We start from the raw sequence: 20,432 nt of genomic DNA, 5'->3' as shown, positions 1-20,432 counted from the left end.
ATTTGCCTACTTTTTATGCTAACCCCCAAAATAAAGGGGAAACAGTTTTGCATTCTTTGGATGTACATAGGCAGTTAAGGTATTATTTGAGCAGAACCAAAGAGTTCAGAAGATCTCAACAATTATTTGTTTCTTTTGCTTTGACTTCACAAGGGAAGGCTGTCTCGAAACAAACTATTTCTAAGTGGATTGGCCATTGTATTGCTTTTTGTTACTCTCATCATGGAAAGGATGTTCCATTTGGGATCAGGCCTCATTCTACTAGGGCTACGGCCACCTCTACTGCTTTTTTGAGAGGGGTAGCTACTAAAGACATTCTAGAGGCAGCTACTTGGAGTTCTGTACATACCTTTACAAAGCATTATCATTTACCTCTTTATTCTAGGTCTAGGGCTGGGTTTGCCACTGCAATCTTACAGGGCATGTTAGCAGCTCCTAATGCTATTTAGTTGGCCAGCCTCCCTTTTTTTCCGTTGCTCTGGGATTCTACCCATATGTCAGGACTGCAGCAATGGGAGACGAAGAACATAGTACAGTTTTGTACCTACCATAAATGTAGATGTTCGAGGATCTCCATTGCTGCAGTCAATTCCCTCCACCCTTTTAGGTTGGGTTTTGGGTGGTGTTTTTGCATTCTGGCGTCTGAGGCAAGAAAGACTAAGGATCTGGCGTCGGTCATGCGCATTTGTACTGGCACGTACTGACGTCAGTCTCAGGCGCCGATGACCGACGCCGGTTCTAGCCCTTTGGTATTCGGGCCGATTGTGGACAGCAGACTACCCCATATGTCAGGACTGCAGCAATGGAGATCCTCGAACATCTACATTTATGGTAGGTACAAAACTGTACTTTTTATTTACACAGAACAAAGTCTTTCCATAAATCAGACCAACTGTTTCTCATTTCAAACCATTTTTAGGTAAACCAGTATCCAAAGTCATCATTGCTAGATGGATTTCCCAATGTATCAGCCAGACATATTCTGACAAAGGCATTTCCCCTCCGGGTATGATCAAAGCCCATTCCACTAGATCTATGGCAACTTCAGCGGCCTTCTGGTGAAGAGCATCACTGGATGATATTTATTCTGTAGCTACATGGTCCTCATTTCTTATCTTCTTATCCCATTATAAACTGGACTTTGTATCCAGGAGTAGGGCATCATTTGGTTTCATGGTGCTCCGAAATATCCTTCCATGAGGGCCATCCAGATGTTGGTAGTTGGGGACTCTGTCCCACAGGTTGAAGATCAAATGTAATAAACTACTTCAGATAAAGAAGTTATGTACTCACCATAACGTTCCATCTGAGTAGTTTTACTTCATTTGTCTTGAACCCATCCCTCCCTCCTTTCCCCCCTGACCTTGTCACTATTGTCCTGTTTTGGTATATGGGAGCGGTGCACATTTGTGGCTGTCCTGGTTATTCTTGGTTCAGATTGTGAGAACCTTTACTTGTAAGGTTATTTGAGTTGGGCTTATGTTTTCTGATTCAGCAAACTCGATCTGAGGGAAGGAAGGAGATGGAGGGGCATTATGGGTAGGGGAGGAGCTTGGAGCTCGGAGCTCGGATCAGATGCTGGTGATGCGGCCATCTCGGATTCGATCTGGATCCGAATACCAGTAGGTTGAAGACAAATGAAGTACAAGTACTCAGATGGAACGTTATAGTGAGTACATAACATCTTTTTTTTCTTTGTTAGTGGGTTCACTAGAGTGAATAGAGGCAATAAGTAAGTATTGGACAGGAAAATTAATTGGAGAGTTTGAAAAGAAGGCCGGAAAGGTGTAGATTAATTACAGTTTTTGAAAAGCAGATATGAAAGGAGGAACGACATTAGAGAAGGATGAAATAGATACAAGGAAAAAGGAATTAAAATGTTTGTTAGACATAATCTAAATATGGAAAGGGTGGAAAGTATTGTAGAGTAGTAGGAAAGTGAAGAGTGTTTGTTTAGCCACCACAGTAGATAGTTTTAGGATAGCTGTAGTATTGCCCTTCTTAATTTCAGATGCCCCTTTCTGGCTTGCTAACATGAATATTGTTTATTCCCCCATTTATTCATATCCCTTTTTGGAGAGAATTCACATTGCCTTCTAAAGGGAAAGCAGTTCCCCATCTTATAGGCTTGCTTCCACCAGTATTTGGATGTGTGCAGTTGAGAAAGTTTTCTAATGCATTACCACTACTGGAAGAAGTTGTACAAGTATTGATCTGATATTGTTAATCCTCGTTCATTCCTTACGTGTGGGTATCTGTTCTGACCTCGGAACTGAGCCGGCCATCTTCCAAACTCGCGTCAGCTACAAACTCTCGAGCTAAATCTCTTACCCAGAATTCCCCTCTCCCTGTTACCTCAGATTTCGTTTGCCGCATCGCCATTCAGTCGTGTCAAGCTACTTCTCTTGAGCTAAGTAAAATATTTTTCTTCATACTAAATTCTAAAACAGCCTTTTCTCACAGAAAAGATATTAGATAGTTTTCTCTTACCTAATCGCATTTAGTGACTATCCTTTCTTGAATCCTTTCTATTTCTTTTCTTCTTACCTTCGGGTAATTCTTGTACCATTGCTGGTATTTTTTCTGGGTTTCCTTCTTTCTTTCTATAATGGCAGATAAAAAAAGGTAGTCCAGGATTTAAAGATGTTTAGATTGTGGCCGTAAATTACCTACTTTAGATGCGCATTCCCTGTGTGTCTATTGCTTGGGTGTGCCTCATTTAACAGTTGACCCACCCTGCGGGATTTGTAAGAATTTCTCTAACAGGACATTGATTGAGAGAAAAAAAAAATTAATATTGAAGGGGCTACTTAAATCTCCCTTTTCAGAGGCTATTTCTGGGTCGGAGGCTTCAACCCCTCCAAGATCCCATAAGAAAAAGAGTGATGAACATATAAAGGCCAAGTCTCTTCCTTCGTCCCTGGCTGGGGACCCCCAGGAACCAAGACCCAAGAAAGCTAAGCTTTCCAGTTCGGATTTGACTTCTTCGGCTCCAGCGCTTTGGTACCTAAACCTTTGGCACCGAGGCCACTGGAGCCATCTGTGACTTTGGCACCGACTAGCGTGCCCTCTCCCGTATCGGTACCGAGGGGCTCCTCTGTTCAGACCTCTTTACCGGCATCGTCTTCCCAGTCCATGCAGACTGTCACGACGTCAATGGATTTTTCGACATCCATTGCCTGTTCGGCTCCAACAACTTACCCGACACCGACTACCCTCTCAGCACCGATCATTCAGTTATCGGCACTGATTTTTTTCGGTTCCAGCCTTAGCACAGACAACCACTTCGGTACCGACCTTGTCATTGGTGCAGACCATGACTTCGGCACCGATGAATTCCGCGGTGCAGACACCTGTAGTTCAGTCCTTTACAGCCCCGTTGTTTTCAGTGCAGACCTCTGAGGTGGGCTCCGAGCTTGCCCAGTCTTTGGATAGACCTGACTCCCCCTCAGCCGTGTCCGTGAAATCCACTAGAAGCCTCTCTGAACACGACATTTTGCGTCTTGTGGATCAGATGCTTTTGGCCAGAGGTATTCCGCCTCCCAGGACCTATCCTTCCTCGGGGAGGTGATCACCCTTTACCAAAGACCCCCTACTCATTCTCCTCCTTCATTGCCTTTGAAGCCCCTTGATATAGGCCTCCCAGGACCTATCCTTCCTCGGGGAGGTGATCACCCTTTACCAAAGACCCCCTACTCATTCTCCTCCTTCATTGCCTTTGAAGCCCCTTGATATAGCACAGTCTTCCCCCTCTACGGTTCCCTTTATGGACCTTACTAAGGAGCCGCAGTTGCCTTTGTGGCAGGAGAGTTTTGCTACGACCCAGGATGTCAGCTGTGGCATATGTAATTTGGTTTTTCACAGCCATCCAGGGACTCAGAGTCAGCAGGCTGAGCCACTTAGGAGAGGGATGACCCCTGCCCTGGGCTCTCACCCCTCTTCAGGTGGATCGGCCTTCCAGCTAATGGAGAAGGCTCTGTCGTTGGTTGGCAATCCTGTGCTATCACTCTCCCCACCCTCCTCTGGACTGCAGTGTACACAAGTCGCTCCTAACGTACACCGGGTGCAAGGGCCTCAGGATATACTCCCACAGGAGACCCCTTTTGCGCGGTCTTCCCCAGCTTCTCTCTCTGAGGAAGTTAATCAAAAGAGCTCATGCAAGAGGAAGCACATGGACTTCACAGAGGAGTCCCTTACAGAAGACACATAATTTGATGATGGGGAAGGGTCCCCTCGCTCACCCTCTGAGGTATCCTTTGATGATATTCTTGAAATTCTTAAACAGAGAGGTGACTGGCAGCCCTCAAACCGACCTCTGAAGAGTCTGTGTTCCTGCAGGCCTTTCGCGCCAGGCCCCCTACCTCCTGGGTTACTCCACCTGCCAAAGAACTGGTCCGGCTCGTCATGCAGCGTGCATGGAAGGGTCCTGACACTGTTGAGGTCATTCCCTGGAGGCCAGATAAAATTTTATCATCTCCTGTTACTGACCCCCATTGGTCCAAAGGTCTTTTGTAGATGCTTTGGTGGTGGCAGCCGCAACTAAAAGGGACCTGGCAGAAGAAGAAAGACAGACTGTCCATCTGCCCAACAAAGAGTCCCAGGCTCTGTACAGAATAGGGAAGCGTACTTTTGCATCAGCGACCTTTGCAATCAGGTCCCTGAACTATATGGCACACTTGACCAGGCTTCAAAGAGATTTAATTTCTGAGCTCTCTGAAACTTTGGCTGGTGCTGTGTCTGATGTGGTCCGTGACAAAGTGGCCTCTCAGCTAGCCACCATTGAATCGATATGTAACTCCTCCATGCGCCTGATATCTCACGCATCAGAAGGAGCAGATAATGCGGCGAGTTCAGGCATTGTTCTGAGACAACACGTCTGGAGTAATTTCACGGAACCCTTCAAGGCTTCCTTTCTCAATGCTCCCATCGAATCCTCTTCTTTGTTTGGACCCAAGGTTAAAAGCTCACTGGCCAGATTGTGAGTAGGACGGTAAGACCCTTTCTGCCATGGGTGTCCATTATTCTTCCCCTCAACGGGCTTTCACTAGAAACCCGAAGAGTGGGAAGATATGGTACAGAAAGTCTCAGGGTCCGTTCCGTGACACACAGGCCGAGTTCTACCCTAGAGGCAGAGGGGAAAACTCACAGGGAAGATGCTCCTTTTGGGGCAAAGGGGGTCTGCGTAACCGGGGTTCCAGGGACTCTTTCCCTGACCAATCCTACCAGCGCTCCTGAAGAGCTGCCCAACTGCTTACCTCTGGAAAGGGTTGGGGGGCGTTTCTCTTTGTACCGTTCTGCCTAGCTAGCCATCACCACCGATTCTTGGGTACAAAGGATAATAACCAGAGGTTATCATATTCCCTTCGATCTTTGTCTCACTCCCCCAACAAACTTACCTGACGTTCCATCCAGTCAAAGGGAAGAAGCAGCATTAGAGCTATCAAAGCTGCCAAGAAAAAGAGTCATCTAAATAGTCCCTCAAGACCATATAGGATCCGGATTCTACTCAAGACTATTTTTGTTGCCAGAGAAAACCGGGGACTGGAGACCAATTTTGAATCTCCGTGTATTGAACAAGTTTGTAGGAGTACAAACATTCCGGATGGTCACAATACAGTCTGTCCTTCCGCTTTTGGAAAAAGACGATTGGATGTGCTCGATAGATCTTCAAGATGCGTACTGCCACATAAGTGGACAGGCCATCAAGAAGATTCCTTTGCTTCCATGCGGGAGCCAGTCACTACCAGTTTAGAGTTCTGCCCTTCAGACTCTCTACAGCCCCCAAAGTGTTCACAAAGTACATGGCAGTCGTCACAGCTCACTTGCAACTACAAGGATTCCAGGTGTTTCCATACCTAGATGACTGGCTCATCTCCGCCCCCACCAGACATCTATTGGAAGAAGCCCTGGCATACTCTGTCCTTTCTGCAGAAGGCTAGGCATAACCATAAACTGGCAAAAATCCAATCTCACCCCATCTCAGTCCACAGAATTCATAGGGGTCATCTTGAATACAAAGAATCAAGAGCATCCATTCCAGGATAAAGCAACAACTGATCCCAATCTTTTCAAGGGAGAAATCCACAGCTCACTCTGTTCTACAATTGTTGGGATCCATGGCAGCCTCCATCACCATTGTCCCCCTGGTCAGGTATCACATGAGTATTCTACAATGGCTACTGCTCACATATCCTTTTCAGTACCCTCTTTCAGCCAAGATTCGAGTAACTCACAGGTGCAAACAGGATTTAAGTTGGTGGATGGCCCACAACCCGTCACAATGGTCTCGCCCCTTCTCCCCCCAACAGCCCAAGGCTACAGTGACCTCGGATGCCTCCCTGATGGGGTGGGGGGGGGGGGCTATGTCAGGGACATACAGTCCAAGGTACTTGGTCCAAAATGGAGGCCCATCTGCATATAAATGTTCTAGAGCTGAGGGCGGTGCTTCTGGCGTTTCAAGCATTCCATCCCCTGCTGCTGTCTGGGACTATTGCGATACAGTCAGACAACATGGCGATGGTCGGGTACATCAACAAACAGGGCGGAACCACCCTTACCCACTCTGCCGAGAGGCCATGAGGATATGGCATTGGGCGATGGCTACCGACCATTTTCTTCTGGCAACACACATTCCTGGGAGTTCTAACGTTATAGCAGACAGACTCAACAGGTGTATAGTACAACCTCACGAGTGGTCCCTGAATCCCTTGATAGTGGCGGAGGTTTTCAACCGCTGGGATCTTCCTTGCTGCGATCTCTTTGCGTCCCCGAGCAACTATTTTGCCCTGATTCCCCCTAAGGGACAGTCACCCAGGGACGCTCTAGTCCACGATTGGCCCTCGGGTCTACTTTATGCATTTCCACCCCCCCCCCCCCATTCCCCAGTTTCTGAAGAAAGCCCGCCGGTTGAAGAGCAAAGTAATCCTCATAGCACCATATTGGCCTCGTCAGATTTGGTTCCCCTTCCTTTGACCTCACCTGCTAGATCAACCGTGGATTCTCCATCCAACCCCGGGGTTGATCTCCCATCCACAGAATCTGATTCACCCCAACTTGAACAGCCTGAAGCTCACAGCTTGGCTCCTCTAATTCCCTTGATTGCCAGGCAGAATGATCTTTCTTTGCCAGTACATGACATTCTTATTGCATCTTATAAATCTTCCACCAGAATTACATATCTCAGCAAGTGGAAAAGATTCACTTTTTGGCTGAAAGAAAAACAGGTAGATCCTTTTTCAGCACCAGTGTCGATAGTACTGGAATTATCTAGCCACTATTTCAATCTGGTCTATCTGCCTCTACCATTAGAGTTAATTTGGCTGTAATATCTAATTTCCATGATGGTGTCCAAGACTCCTCTCTTATGTCACACAAATTATGCAAGACTTTCTTAAAAGGCGTGAGTCATCTAAAACCCCCTTTTAGAGAACCTACTCAACCATGGGACCTGTCACTAGTCCTACAAACTTAGACAATGCCACTTTTCGAACCAATGCCACTTTTCAAACCAGCTTCTTCTTGCAACCTCAAATATTTGTCATGGAAAACCTTGTTTTTGGTCGCCATTGCGTCTGCCAGACGTATCTCTGAGCTTCAGGCCTTATGCATCAATAGTCCATATTTAATTTTTCATAGAGATATAGTGTCATTGAGAACTAATCCTTCCTTTCTGCCAAAAGTGGTCTCTGAAATGTCCATTAATCAAACCATTGAATTACCAGTTTTCTTCCCCAATCATTCAAACAAAGGAGACTATTGCCTACATACCCTAGATATTCACAGGCAACTTCGCTTCTACTTGAACATAGTCGTAAATCAGACCAGTTATTTTTGGCCTATTCTGGACTAGATTAGGATGTGCTCTTGCTAAGGTCACATTTGCTAAATGGTTGAAAGACTGTGTGATCTTCATTTATAGACAACATAATATTCCATTACCTGCTACCATAAAGGCTCATTCTACAAGGTCGGTGGCAGAGCTTCTTTACATGACATTTGTGCAGCTGCAACTTGGGCTATCCCTCATACCTTCATCAATCATTACAAATTGGATTTGGCCTTCAGGGAAAGAGCATCTTTTGGTTCTGTGGTGCTCAGGAATGTCTTTGCATGAGAGCCTCCCAGGAATAAAGGTAGCTGGGGACTCTGTCCCACACGTAAGGAATGAACGAGGATTAACAATATCAGATAATGAAGTTATGTCTTACCGTAATGTTCCATCTGTATTGTTGATCCTTGTTCAGTCATTATGACCCTCCCTCCTTCCCCCTCCTGTGGCTTCTAGTGGATCTCACCATCCGGTTCTATTAGGTCATTTGACCAGAGGTAGCCTCTACCTTCTTTTGACTTGCAAACTCAGTCTGAGGTAACAGGGAGAGGGGAATTCTAGGTAAGAGTTTTAGCTCGAGAGTTTGTAGCTGACGCGAGCTTGGAAAATGCCCGCTCGATTCTGAGGTCGGAACCGATACCCACACATAATGACTGAACGAGGATCAGCAATGCAGATGGAACATTATGGTAAGACATAACTTTTTTTTCTGTGACAGCTGCTTTTCTCAGTGTAGATTTAATGTGTGGGTGTTTTAAGTAGATTACCTTTTTATGTTTCTCACCAGCCTTCCCATGTGTTAGATATGCTTTCTTATTTTATTAGATTAGATTTTAACTTGTCTATCCCTACTTAGAGTTAACCGTGACTTCTTAACCAACAAATGAAGTGGAGCATCATTTGTTGTTTGTGAATCCATAACTATTTATAGTTGGTAAGTATGAGAAAGTGTTCTGGGATATTGCATTGATTGTCCTTGCAATCCAAATTGCTGATCTTGTATTTATTTTCTGCTTTACTTTTTATGTCCACATATTGAAGTAAAGCTTTAGACTAGTATGTGAGTTAATTTGTTGAATTGTAAGCTATTATCTTGTTAAAAATGCTAAGTTGATTTTTCCTTCACATTTTTATTGTAGGCAAATGATTTGCTAGACTTGCTTGGAGGAAATGATGTAACACCAGTAATTCAGACTGCAGTTGTTACAAAACCAGCATCAGCAGGTGGAGAGCTTTTGGATCTCTTGGGTGATCTCAACCTGTCAGGTAAGTTCCAGATATGCCTAGGGTGAGAGTCCAGCACATTACTGATTTTTAACAGTAGCTCTTTTCATACTAGTCTAAGAATAATTGAAACATACATTCATTCTGGAATAATGCATACTTGAGGTGTAAAAAAAAAAAAAATTATTGTGTTTTTGTTTTAACTAAAGGCAGCTTGTAGCTTGGAGACCCATTAAAATGTTTCCATAGGTGCTTAAACATGGCAGGCAATTAGCTGCATAGCAGGCTAGGGCTGTAGTAATTGTCTACAGAGGTGTCTGCTGTCAGTGTAGTTGTAGGCAGCCCAGTATTCCAGCCTCATTTCTTGACTACAGCTTGCATATGTTGGGAGGTGTTCATACCCATAAAATAAAAACAAACCACTGCCAGACTGAAAAAAAACAAAGGAAAAAAGAAGCACAATATATTTCTGATGAAGTCTTATTGACAAAAGCGGTGATTAAATAGGATTTATGCTAAAAGTATTTGTTTTTTTCCTTTGTTTTTTTTTCAGTCTGGCAGTGGTTCATTTTTATTTTATTAGTTTTATTTTTTACATCAGTCTTGTTATTAGGTATTCATACCCAAATGGCATGTTGTGTGGTGTCACATTGTAGAGTTTGCGGCTGCATGGAGGATAGGGTGATTCAGAAAAACCAAGATCCACAGGAGGGCAGTAGCCTGCACTGTGCTGTATGCAGTGTATCCAAATAATCATATAAAGAGAGGCTGTTGAAGTAGTGTAAATAAATGAGCAGATTTGGGGAAATACTGAAGATGTCCTATTTCTGTGTTGCAGTATTCTTAGTGTGGGATTCTCTGCCTCAGGCAACCCTAAAGTTGGCTTCTATGCAAAAGCTTAAGCCTGGCTGCAGTAGGTATGTGGGACATCACACATAGGGCCATAAACCAGGGACCTTAAATGTGATGTCTGCACGCACAGACCTCAGAACTTTTCAGTCTACGTCACATCGATCACTCCACTCCTCTACTCGAAGACTTCTAAAGCTAAGTACCCCACTGGGGATTTTTGCCTTTATTTGCTTGAGCTTGGTTTGCTGTAGTTACCATTATCCAATGTCAATTAAAAAGGGTAAATGCCAGTGCAGGTGCCACATACCACATAAGGATATGCACAACATCTTTTGTCTAGGCTGTGAGCACGACCATACCACTTGCTCCATTTGTCAGTCTTTTGTGCCCAAGACCCTCTGTAGCCATCTGGCCACCCTTAACTTATACTTAGAAAACCAGAGGCTGAAAAAACTAGCTCTCAGGATGGATCCCGAATTGGCCGCTCAGACGGAACCACCACGGAAAAAGGCCAGTGTTTCCAGGCCTACATCCTCTACCTCTCCGCCATTGGACGTCCTGCCAGCTTCCAATTTAGGGGTTGAGGGACGTCCTATAGAACTGTCTACTTGAACGGCTCTCCTCTAGGAAGCTGCTTCGGAAGTAACAGCCAGTGCGTCCACGAAGATAGCCCTAGCGTTGGTCCCTACCAATGTCGAGGGGGAAGCAGATATCATTGGATGGCTGACCAGGATTCCTCTGCCTGAAACCCCTGCCATTTCCCAGGTTCCTGAACCCAGGCCTTATCAGAAACCTACGCCTTTAAAAAGAAAACAAAAACTAAGCACTAGACTCCACCTTCTGAAGAAGTCCCAGACTGGCAATCATTTACCAGTTCCTTGATGCAGACCTTCATGGCCCTTCAGCCCACTGCCTCTTGTCCCGCCACTGTACCAGTGCTTATCCCTAAGCCTACTTCTGCCGCTTCTCTCCCTTTGCCTACTGCCCAAGAAGGAAAGGAAGAGCAGGAACCCTACTACTTATCTTCAGAGGAATCAGTCTCCTATTCCTCACAAATTGCCTCCCCTCTTGAATACTATTCCCCAGATGAGGAATCCATTGGGGGGGGGGGCTTCCAACCTGAGGATATCACATTTGGTGAGACTGTCACAAAAATGAAAGAATACTTTAAATGGAACACTTCCCAAATGGCTGACACTCAAAGGAGGTACTTTGAACTCCAAGTGGACTCTCCCTCGCCTTCAGCCATCCCACCTGTCATACCTGCCTACCTGGATGCTTTCACCGCAGCATCAAAGAAACCAGAATCTCAACCACCAGCCCCTAAGAGACTGGACAGGTTCTACAAAGTCCCAGATGAACAGAGATTCTTAGTAAAGCCACCCCTGGCAGACCCTCCTGTAATTGCTGTATCCCCTGATAAGTAAACTAGAAGCTTCTCTTTTGCCTACTGATAATGATAGCAAAAGCATGGACAGGATAGGAAAGAAGATTTACAACTCCTCCACCCTGGCCTTCAGAGCTATCAGATACCAAACCCACATGATAAAATATGCCTTGGACCTAGTTTCACAAGCCTCTACTCTCTTGGCATCCACCCCTGACTGCCCCACCAAAGCAGAGATAGCATCTAATCTGTCTCTGGCTTCCCAGGTACCCAGACTTTCTTAGATGCAGTTACTATGCAGCAGAGGCCTCTGCAAGGTCTGCTGCATCTGCATCAGTATTCCACAGATATTCTTGGCTACGCCTCCATCCCCTCCCAGAGGATTTCAAGTCTAAAAATCATAGATGCCCCATTAGATCACAACCTTCTGTTTAGTAAACAGTCTGCAGACCTTTTCAAAAACCTGCAGGAAAAAAGTAAGGAGCTTCAGGACATCAAGCACTTGCCGGTGTCACCCATCCCCAAGTACTACAGGAAATATCCTGCTAAGACTACCTTTGTCAGGAAGCACCCCTCCTCTGCTCCCCTCGCTCCTCTTCCAGGCATAGGAGAGGAACCAAGAGACAAACCTCCTCCAGGCCACCTGCCTCACAACCCACTCAGACAGCCTTTTCAAGATGGAAGTAGAACCAACAATGCATCACTGCTTTGCCCACCTCCACTTGTCAGCCCGCCTCTCCCACTGCCTCCCTATTTGGAAATCCATCACAACAGACCACTGGGTAGTGGCAGTCATACAAAGTGGATATTTCCTTTCTTGGAAGGATAAACGTCTTCCAAGGGGCATTCCTTCCCCCCCCAAAAAACAACTCCATCTCATCCCTCACATACTGCACGACTTTCTGAGATTAGGAACCATAGAACCTGTCCCTCCAGGGCAGGAAGGAAAAGGCTTCTACTCAAGATTTTTTCTGGTCCCAAAAAGATGGCCCTTGGAGACCAATACTATATTTATCTTTTCCTAAAAGTTCCATCATTCAGAATATTATCCTTTTAAGGACTTTTTCCATTATTGCTAGCACAGGCCTTTATGGACTCTAGATTTAAAGGAAGCTGATCACCATATTCCCATAAAACCCTTCAACAGAAAATTCTTACATTTTAATGGGCCCTGTTCTCATTTTCAATTTACAGCCTTGCCCTTTGGTTTGTCTACTGCACCTAGGGTATTTACAAAATGCCTAGCCCCAGCTGTAGCTTTCTGCAGAACCAAAGGTGTCCAAATCTGTTCTTACTTAGACAACATCCTCATTCTAGCAGAAACAGAGGACACCCTTTAAAATCATCTGAGATTCACCACTTCTCTACTTCAAAGCTTGGGATTCCTGCTCAGCCTCCTAAAATCATCCTTAATCCCAGAGCAGGACAAAATCTTTCTGGGCTGCAGGATCAGAACAGACCTGATGCAGGTTTTTCTCCCTTAAGACAAAGTTCTGTCTCTCTCCACTCACTTCCAAAGTTTATTACAGGTTCATCAGATATCTGCAAAAGAATTCTTGCAAATCCTGGGGCTCATGGCAGCCACCATCCCAAAGCTATCCCCTAGCCAGAATGCACATAAGAAAGCTCCAATAGTAGCTGAAAAATGTGTGGTCCCAACACCAACATCCCGTAGAGCAACAAATTACCATCCTCCCCTGCCCTCATAACAGAACTAAACTGGTCGATCCAACAAATACTTCTGTACCCGGTGCTTCCAGTATAACCACCCTCCCCAATCCAGCATATGCATACAGATGCATAAGACTTAGGGTTGGGGGCTACCATGAAAGGTTTAATGGTACAGGAGGCCTGGAATCCTACCCTCCAAAAGAAACATGTCAGTGTCAGGGAAATGACTGCAGTTCTTCTCGCCCTGAAACCTTCCATCCTGTCCTTCAACCGCCCCCCCCCCTTCAGATACTTGCAGACAACACCACAGTCATGTGGTATCTCAACAAACAGGGAGGGACCAAAGCCTACCCTCCTGTGCCAGATAACATTACAAATTTGGGACCTTGCCTCCAGGCACAGCTTAACCCCGCAGGCAACATACTTCCCCTCTCAGGACAACAAACAAGCAGATATTCTCAGCAAAGCATCCTCCCTACAGCACGAGTGGATGTTTAACAGGGATACTTTTCTAGGCAATGCCCACTGGTGGGGCACACCAAGTAGATCTGTTTGCCTCCTCCCAGAATAGATAGTTGAAAAAAATTCTGCACCAAGGATCACTCCCCACTTGCCCGGAGGGTAGATGCCTTCAGCATTCCATTCTATATGCCTTTCCACCCTTCCCTCTCATTCAAAAATTCCTTTTGAAAATCAGGAAGGACAAACCAAAAATCTTGCTGGTGAGACCCCCCCTGGCCAAGGCAGCACTGGTTCCCCCTACTTCTCTCATTAGCCAAGGGCAGTCACCACAAGTTACCCCACAAGGTGGACCCACTTGCACAACAAAAAGGAGCCGTTATTCACCCTCACCTACAGATGATAGGCCTAACACTCTGGGTGGTAAACTTCTAATCCATTTCAGACACCACTACTCGGAGGACATGCTTTTAGTCCTGAGGGGGGGCCAGGAAGCCTACTACTAGGACGTCCTACTTATTGAAATGGGAAATATTCTCCGAATGGTGTCTCCATAAGGACAGGGAACCATGCCAGGCAGAGCCCCCCCCCCCTCAGTCCTCACCTGTGTGTGTGAACTTAAAGCTGGTCTTTCGTACTCTTCAGTGAAAGTCCACCTATCAGCAGTTTCAGCCTGTCTACCACTAGATCCTCCTTTACTATCCAGGCTGGATGTCAGACCATTCCTGATAGGGGTCTTACACATCAGACCACCAAGAAAACCCATCCCATCCCCCGAGACCTAAATTTCATTCTGGAAAAACTAACACTGGCCCCTTTTGAACCACCTAGTGCTGCTACGCTTCAGATGTGTACATGGACAACTGTACTGCTGGTGCCCTTACCTCAGTTAGTGTGTCAGAATTACAAGCTCTCATGGCCTGCTGTCCCTACACTGCCTTCCACAAGAATAGGCTGACACTACACACTAATCCTTCCTTCATGCCTAAAGTGGTCAATGAACTGTCCCTAAACCAATCCATTCACCTTCCCACCTTCTTTCCCTCTCCAGCCAATGACAGTGAGAGGATACTCCATTCCCTGGATGTGCACAGACAACTAAGATTCTGGCTAGACAAAACTAAGTCCATCAGAAAATCTGACCAACTGTTTGCATCCTTCCACTCTAGGGCCCTGGGCAAGGCAGTCTCCAAGCAAACCATTTCCTGTTGGATCAGGAAAACTGTTTCCTTCTGCAACTCCCACCATGGCAAGCACTTATCCCAGGGGGTAAGAGCTCACTCTACCAGGGGCATGGCAACCTCCAAAGCCTTCCTCAAAGGCCTGGACACAGCCTCCATCCAAGAAGCAGCCATGTGGTCCACAATTCACACCTTCACCAAACACTACAAATTGGACCACATCTCCAGAGCCCAGGCAGGGTTTGCTAGAGCATTCCTGCAGGTTTTTGTGGAATCAGCTACATCTACATCCACCTCCACCCTTCTCTCTGATTAAGCTGTGGTACTCTCCCACACTAAGAATTCTGCAACATAGGAATAGTAGGACATAGAATGGTTGTGTAAAATCTTACCATAAGCATAGAGGTCCTTCTCTTCCATGTTGCAGTATTCCTTCCCACCCACCTATCCCCCTTACTGACCTATCTTTCGGGCACTGCAAAGCTTTACCCTACGTCAGGGGCAGAATTGCCAGCATAGGACACTTTGCACCTCTGACTGACCTCTCTTGTTATTCTCTATGGGACTGTCCATCTGGGGAGATGTGCAGATGTCACATTTAAGGTCCCTGGTTTATGGCCCTACATGTGACGTCCCATGTACTTACAGCAGCCAGACTTAAGCTTTTGTGTAGGAGCTGACGTTCGGTCACCTGAGGCGGAGAATCCCACGCTAAGAATACTGCAACATGGAAGAGAAGGATATCTATGGTTATGGTAAGATTTTACACGACTCTTCTTTCTTAATCATTTTTAAAAGCATTTGCGACTCTACATAGATGTAAGCTCAGAGTAACATTCTGAATACGAGTGTTTGACACTTCATAACTGATCAGCATATCAATGAGTGCTTTTTTTTTGTAGACAGGGACCGCATAAGGAGTCCAATAAATGTGTTCACCCATGTGCTGAATCTGGAGGAATGCATGATTGTTGTGCCCATCCTTACGGGAGACAAAGGCGTGTGTGTTACTACTTATTTTAGCTACTTGGGACCTTTCAACAACAAACTGGGCAAATTAGCTACTGTTTCTAATTTTTATTTAGTGAACAACATAACCCTATTGCTTCTCTTAGACTTTTAATACCCTTTATGAAGAGCACATTTTTTGTTGCATCCACTACTGAGAGAGCCTGTACTCTCTGGGACATTACTGTTTTACTTCAGGGCCTCACTTACACCCCTTTTGGACCTGCAGGTATGGCTGACCTGGATTCAGTCCTATGATTGAGGAATCTCTTTGGGCTACTACTTATCTTCAGAGGAATCAGTCTCCTATTCTCACAAATTGCCTCCCCTCTTGAATACTATTCCCCAGATGAGGAATCCATTGGGGGGGGGGCTTCCAACCTGAGGATATCACATTTGGTGAGACTGTCACAAAAATGAAAGAATACTTTAAATGGAACACTTCCCAAATGGCTGACACTCAAAGGAGGTACTTTGAACTCCAAGTGGACTCTCCTCCTTCAGCCATCCCACCTGTCATACCTGCCTACCTGGATGCTTTCACCGCAGCATCAAAGAAACCAGAATCTCAACCACCAGCCCCTAAGAGACTGGACAGGTTCTACAAAGTCCCAGATGAACAGAGATTCTTAGTAAAGCCACCCCTGGCAGACCCTCCTGTAATTGCTGTATCCCCTGATAAGTAAACTAGAGGCTTCTCTTTGCCTACTGATAATGATAGCAAAAGCATGGACAGGATAGGAAAGAAGATTTACAACTCCTCCACCCTGGCCTTCAGAGCTATCAGATACCAAACCCACATGATAAAATATGCCTTGGACCTAGTTTCACAAGCCTCTACTCTCTTGGCATCCACCCCTGACTGCCCCACCAAAGCAGAGATAGCATCTAATCTGTCTCTGGCTTCCCAGGTACCCAGACTTTCTTAGATGCAGTTACTATGCAGCAGAGGCCTCTGCAAGGTCTGCTGCATCTGCATCAGTATTCCACAGATATTCTTGGCTACGCCTCCATCCCCTCCCAGAGGATTTCAAGTCTAAAAATCATAGATGCCCCATTAGATCACAACCTTCTGTTTAGTAAACAGTCTGCAGACCTTTTCAAAAACCTGCAGGAAAAAAGTAAGGAGCTTCAGGACATCAAGCACTTGCCGGTGTCACCCATCCCCAAGTACTACAGGAAATATCCTGCTAAGACTACCTTTGTCAGGAAGCACCCCTCCTCTGCTCCCCTCGCTCCTCTTCCAGGCATAGGAGAGGAACCAAGAGACAAACCTCCTCCAGGCCACCTGCCTCACAACCCACTCAGACAGCCTTTTCAAGATGGAAGTAGAACCAACAATGCATCACTGCTTTGCCCACCTCCACTTGTCAGCCCGCCTCTCCCACTGCCTCCCTATTTGGAAATCCATCACAACAGACCACTGGGTAGTGGCAGTCATACAAAGTGGATATTTCCTTTCTTGGAAGGATAAACGTCTTCCAAGGCATTCCTTCCCCCCCAAAAAACAACTCCATCTCATCCCTCACATACTGCACGACTTTCTGAGATTAGGAACCATAGAACCTGTCCCTCCAGGGCAGGAAGGAAAAGGCTTCTACTCAAGATTTTTTCTGGTCCCAAAAAGATGGCCCTTGGAGACCAATACTATATTTATCTTTTCCTAAAAGTTCCATCATTCAGAATATTATCCTTTTAAGGACTTTTTCCATTATTGCTAGCACAGGCCTTTATGGACTCTAGATTTAAAGGAAGCTGATCACCATATTCCCATAAAACCCTTCAACAGAAAATTCTTACATTTTAATGGGCCCTGTTCTCATTTTCAATTTACAGCCTTGCCCTTTGGTTTGTCTACTGCACCTAGGGTATTTACAAAATGCCTAGCCCCAGCTGTAGCTTTCTGCAGAACCAAATGTGTCCAAATCTGTTCTTACCTAGACAACATCCTCATTCTAGCAGAAACAGAGGACACCCTTTAAAATCATCTGAGATTCACCACTTCTCTACTTCAAAGCTTGGGATTCCTGCTCAGCCTCCTAAAATCATCCTTAATCCCAGAGCAGGACAAAATCTTTCTGGGCTGCAGGATCAGAACAGACCTGATGCAGGTTTTTCTCCCTTAAGACAAAGTTCTGTCTCTCTCCACTCACTTCCAAAGTTTATTACAGGTTCATCAGATATCTGCAAAAGAATTCTTGCAAATCCTGGGGCTCATGGCAGCCACCATCCCAAAGCTATCCCCTAGCCAGAATGCACATAAGAAAGCTCCAATAGTAGCTGAAAAATGTGTGGTCCCAACACCAACATCCCGTAGAGCAACAAATTACCATCCTCCCCTGCCCTCATAACAGAACTAAACTGGTCGATCCAACAAATACTTCTGTACCCGGTGCTTCCAGTATAACCACCCTCCCCAATCCAGCATATGCATACAGATGCATAAGACTTAGGGTTGGGGGCTACCATGAAAGGTTTAATGGTACAGGAGGCCTGGAATCCTACCCACCAAAAGAAACATGTCAGTGTCAGGGAAATGACTGCAGTTCTTCTCGCCCTGAAACCTTCCATCCTGTCCTTCAACCACCCCCCCCCCCCTTCAGATACTTGCAGACAACACCACAGTCATGTGGTATCTCAACAAACAGGGAGGGACCAAAGCCTACCCTCCTGTGCCAGATAACATTACAAATTTGGGACCTTGCCTCCAGGCACAGCTTAACCCCGCAGGCAACATACTTCCCCTCTCAGGACAACAAACAAGCAGATATTCTCAGCAAAGCATCCTCCCTACAGCACGAGTGGATGTTTAACAGGGATACTTTTCTAGGCAATGCCCACTGGTGGGGCACACCAAGTAGATCTGTTTGCCTCCTCCCAGAATAGATAGTTGAAAAAAATTCTGCACCAAGGATCACTCCCCACTTGCCCGGAGGGTAGATGCCTTCAGCATTCCATTCTATATGCCTTTCCACCCTTCCCTCTCATTCAAAAATTCCTTTTGAAAATCAGGAAGGACAGACCAAAAATCTTGCTGGTGAGACCCCCCTGGCCAAGGCAGCACTGGTTCCCCCTACTTCTCTCATTAGCCAAGGGCAGTCACCACAAGTTACCCCACAAGGTGGACCCACTTGCACAACAAAAAGGAGCCATTATTCACCCTCACCTACAGATGATAGGCCTAACACTCTGGGTGGTAAACTTCTAATCCATTTCAGACACCACTACTCGGAGGACATGCTTTTAGTCCTGAGGGGGGGCCAGGAAGCCTACTACTAGGACGTCCTACTTATTGAAATGGGAAAGATTCTCCGAATGGTGTCTCCATAAGGACAGGGAACCATGCCAGGCAGAGCCCCCCCCCCCCCTCAGTCCTCACCTGTGTGTGTGAACTTAAGGCTGGTCTTTGACTCTTCAGTGAAAGTCCACCTATCAGCAGTTTCAGCCTGTCTACCACTAGATCCTCCTTTACTATCCAGGCTGGATGTCAGACCATTCCTGATAGGGGTCTTACACATCAGACCACCAAGAAAACCCATCCCATCCCCCGAGACCTAAATTTCATTCTGGAAAAACTAACACTGGCCCCTTTTGAACCACCTAGTGCTGCTACGCTTCAGATGTGTACATGGACAACTGTACTGCTGGTGCCCTTACCTCAGTTAGTGTGTCAGAATTACAAGCTCTCATGGCCTGCTGTCCCTACACTGCCTTCCACAAGAATAGGCTGACACTACACACTAATCCTTCCTTCATGCCTAAAGTGGTCAATGAACTGTCCCTAAACCAATCCATTCACCTTCCCACCTTCTTTCCCTCTCCAGCCAATGACAGTGAGAGGATACTCCATTCCCTGGATGTGCACAGGCAACTAAGATTCTGGCTTGACAAAACTAAGTCCATCAGAAAATCTGACCAACTGTTTGCATCCTTCCACTCTAGGGCCCTGGGCAAGGCAGTCTCCAAGCAAACCATTTCCTGTTGGATCAGGAAAACTGTTTCCTTCTGCAACTCCCACCATGGCAAGCACTTATCCCAGGGGGTAAGAGCTCACTCTACCAGGGGCATGGCAACCTCCAAAGCCTTCCTCAAAGGCCTGGACACAGCCTCCATCCAAGAAGCAGCCATGTGGTCCACAATTCACACCTTCACCAAACACTACAAATTGGACCACATCTCCAGAGCCCAGGCAGGGTTTGCTAGAGCATTCCTGCAGGTTTTTGTGGAATCAGCTACATCTACATCCACCTCCACCCTTCTCTCTGATTAAGCTGTGGTACTCTCCCACACTAAGAATTCTGCAACATAGGAATAGTAGGACATAGAATGGTTGTGTAAAAATCTTACCATAAGCATAGAGGTCCTTCTCTTCCATGTTGCAGTATTCCTTCCCACCCACCTATCCCCTTACTGACCTATCTTTCGGCACTGCAAAGCTTTACCCTACAGGGGCAGAATTGCCAGCATAGGACACTTTGCACCTCTGACTGACCTCTCTTGTTATTCTCTATGGGACTGTCCATCTGGGGAGATGTGCAGATGTCACATTTAAGGTCCCTGGTTTATGGCCCTACATGTGACGTCCCATGTACTTACAGCAGCCAGACTTAAGCTTTTGTGTAGGAGCTGACGCTCGTCACCTGAGGCGGAGAATCCCACGCTAAGAATACTGCAACATGGAAGAGAAGGATATCTATGGTTATGGTAAGATTTTACACGACTCTTCTTTCTTAATCATTTTTAAAAGCATTTGCGACTCTACATAGATGTAAGCTCAGAGTAACATTCTGAATACGAGTGTTTGACACTTCATAACTGATCA

The 20,432-nt window shown here is 45.9% G+C and overlaps 1 protein-coding gene across 1 annotated transcript in view; it reads left to right on the top strand.

Annotated features, from left to right (window-relative positions):
* The window catches only part of AP1G1 (adaptor related protein complex 1 subunit gamma 1), a 4,036,072-nt gene that overhangs the window by 3,604,054 nt on the left and 411,586 nt on the right, over positions 1-20,432 (top strand). The window contains exon 24 of the mRNA XM_044079548.1: positions 8,968-9,094. Coding sequence (XP_043935483.1) covers positions 8,968-9,094 — 127 coding nt within the window. The remainder of the gene's footprint in view (positions 1-8,967; positions 9,095-20,432) is intronic.

The sequence above is a fragment of the Protopterus annectens genome, chromosome 8.part0 (genome assembly GCF_019279795.1).
Source record: "Protopterus annectens isolate FY-2018-M chromosome 8.part0, PAN1.0, whole genome shotgun sequence".
Classification (NCBI taxonomy): Eukaryota; Metazoa; Chordata; order Ceratodontiformes; family Protopteridae; genus Protopterus; species Protopterus annectens.
This window is presented reverse-complemented; position numbering and strand designations above follow the sequence as displayed.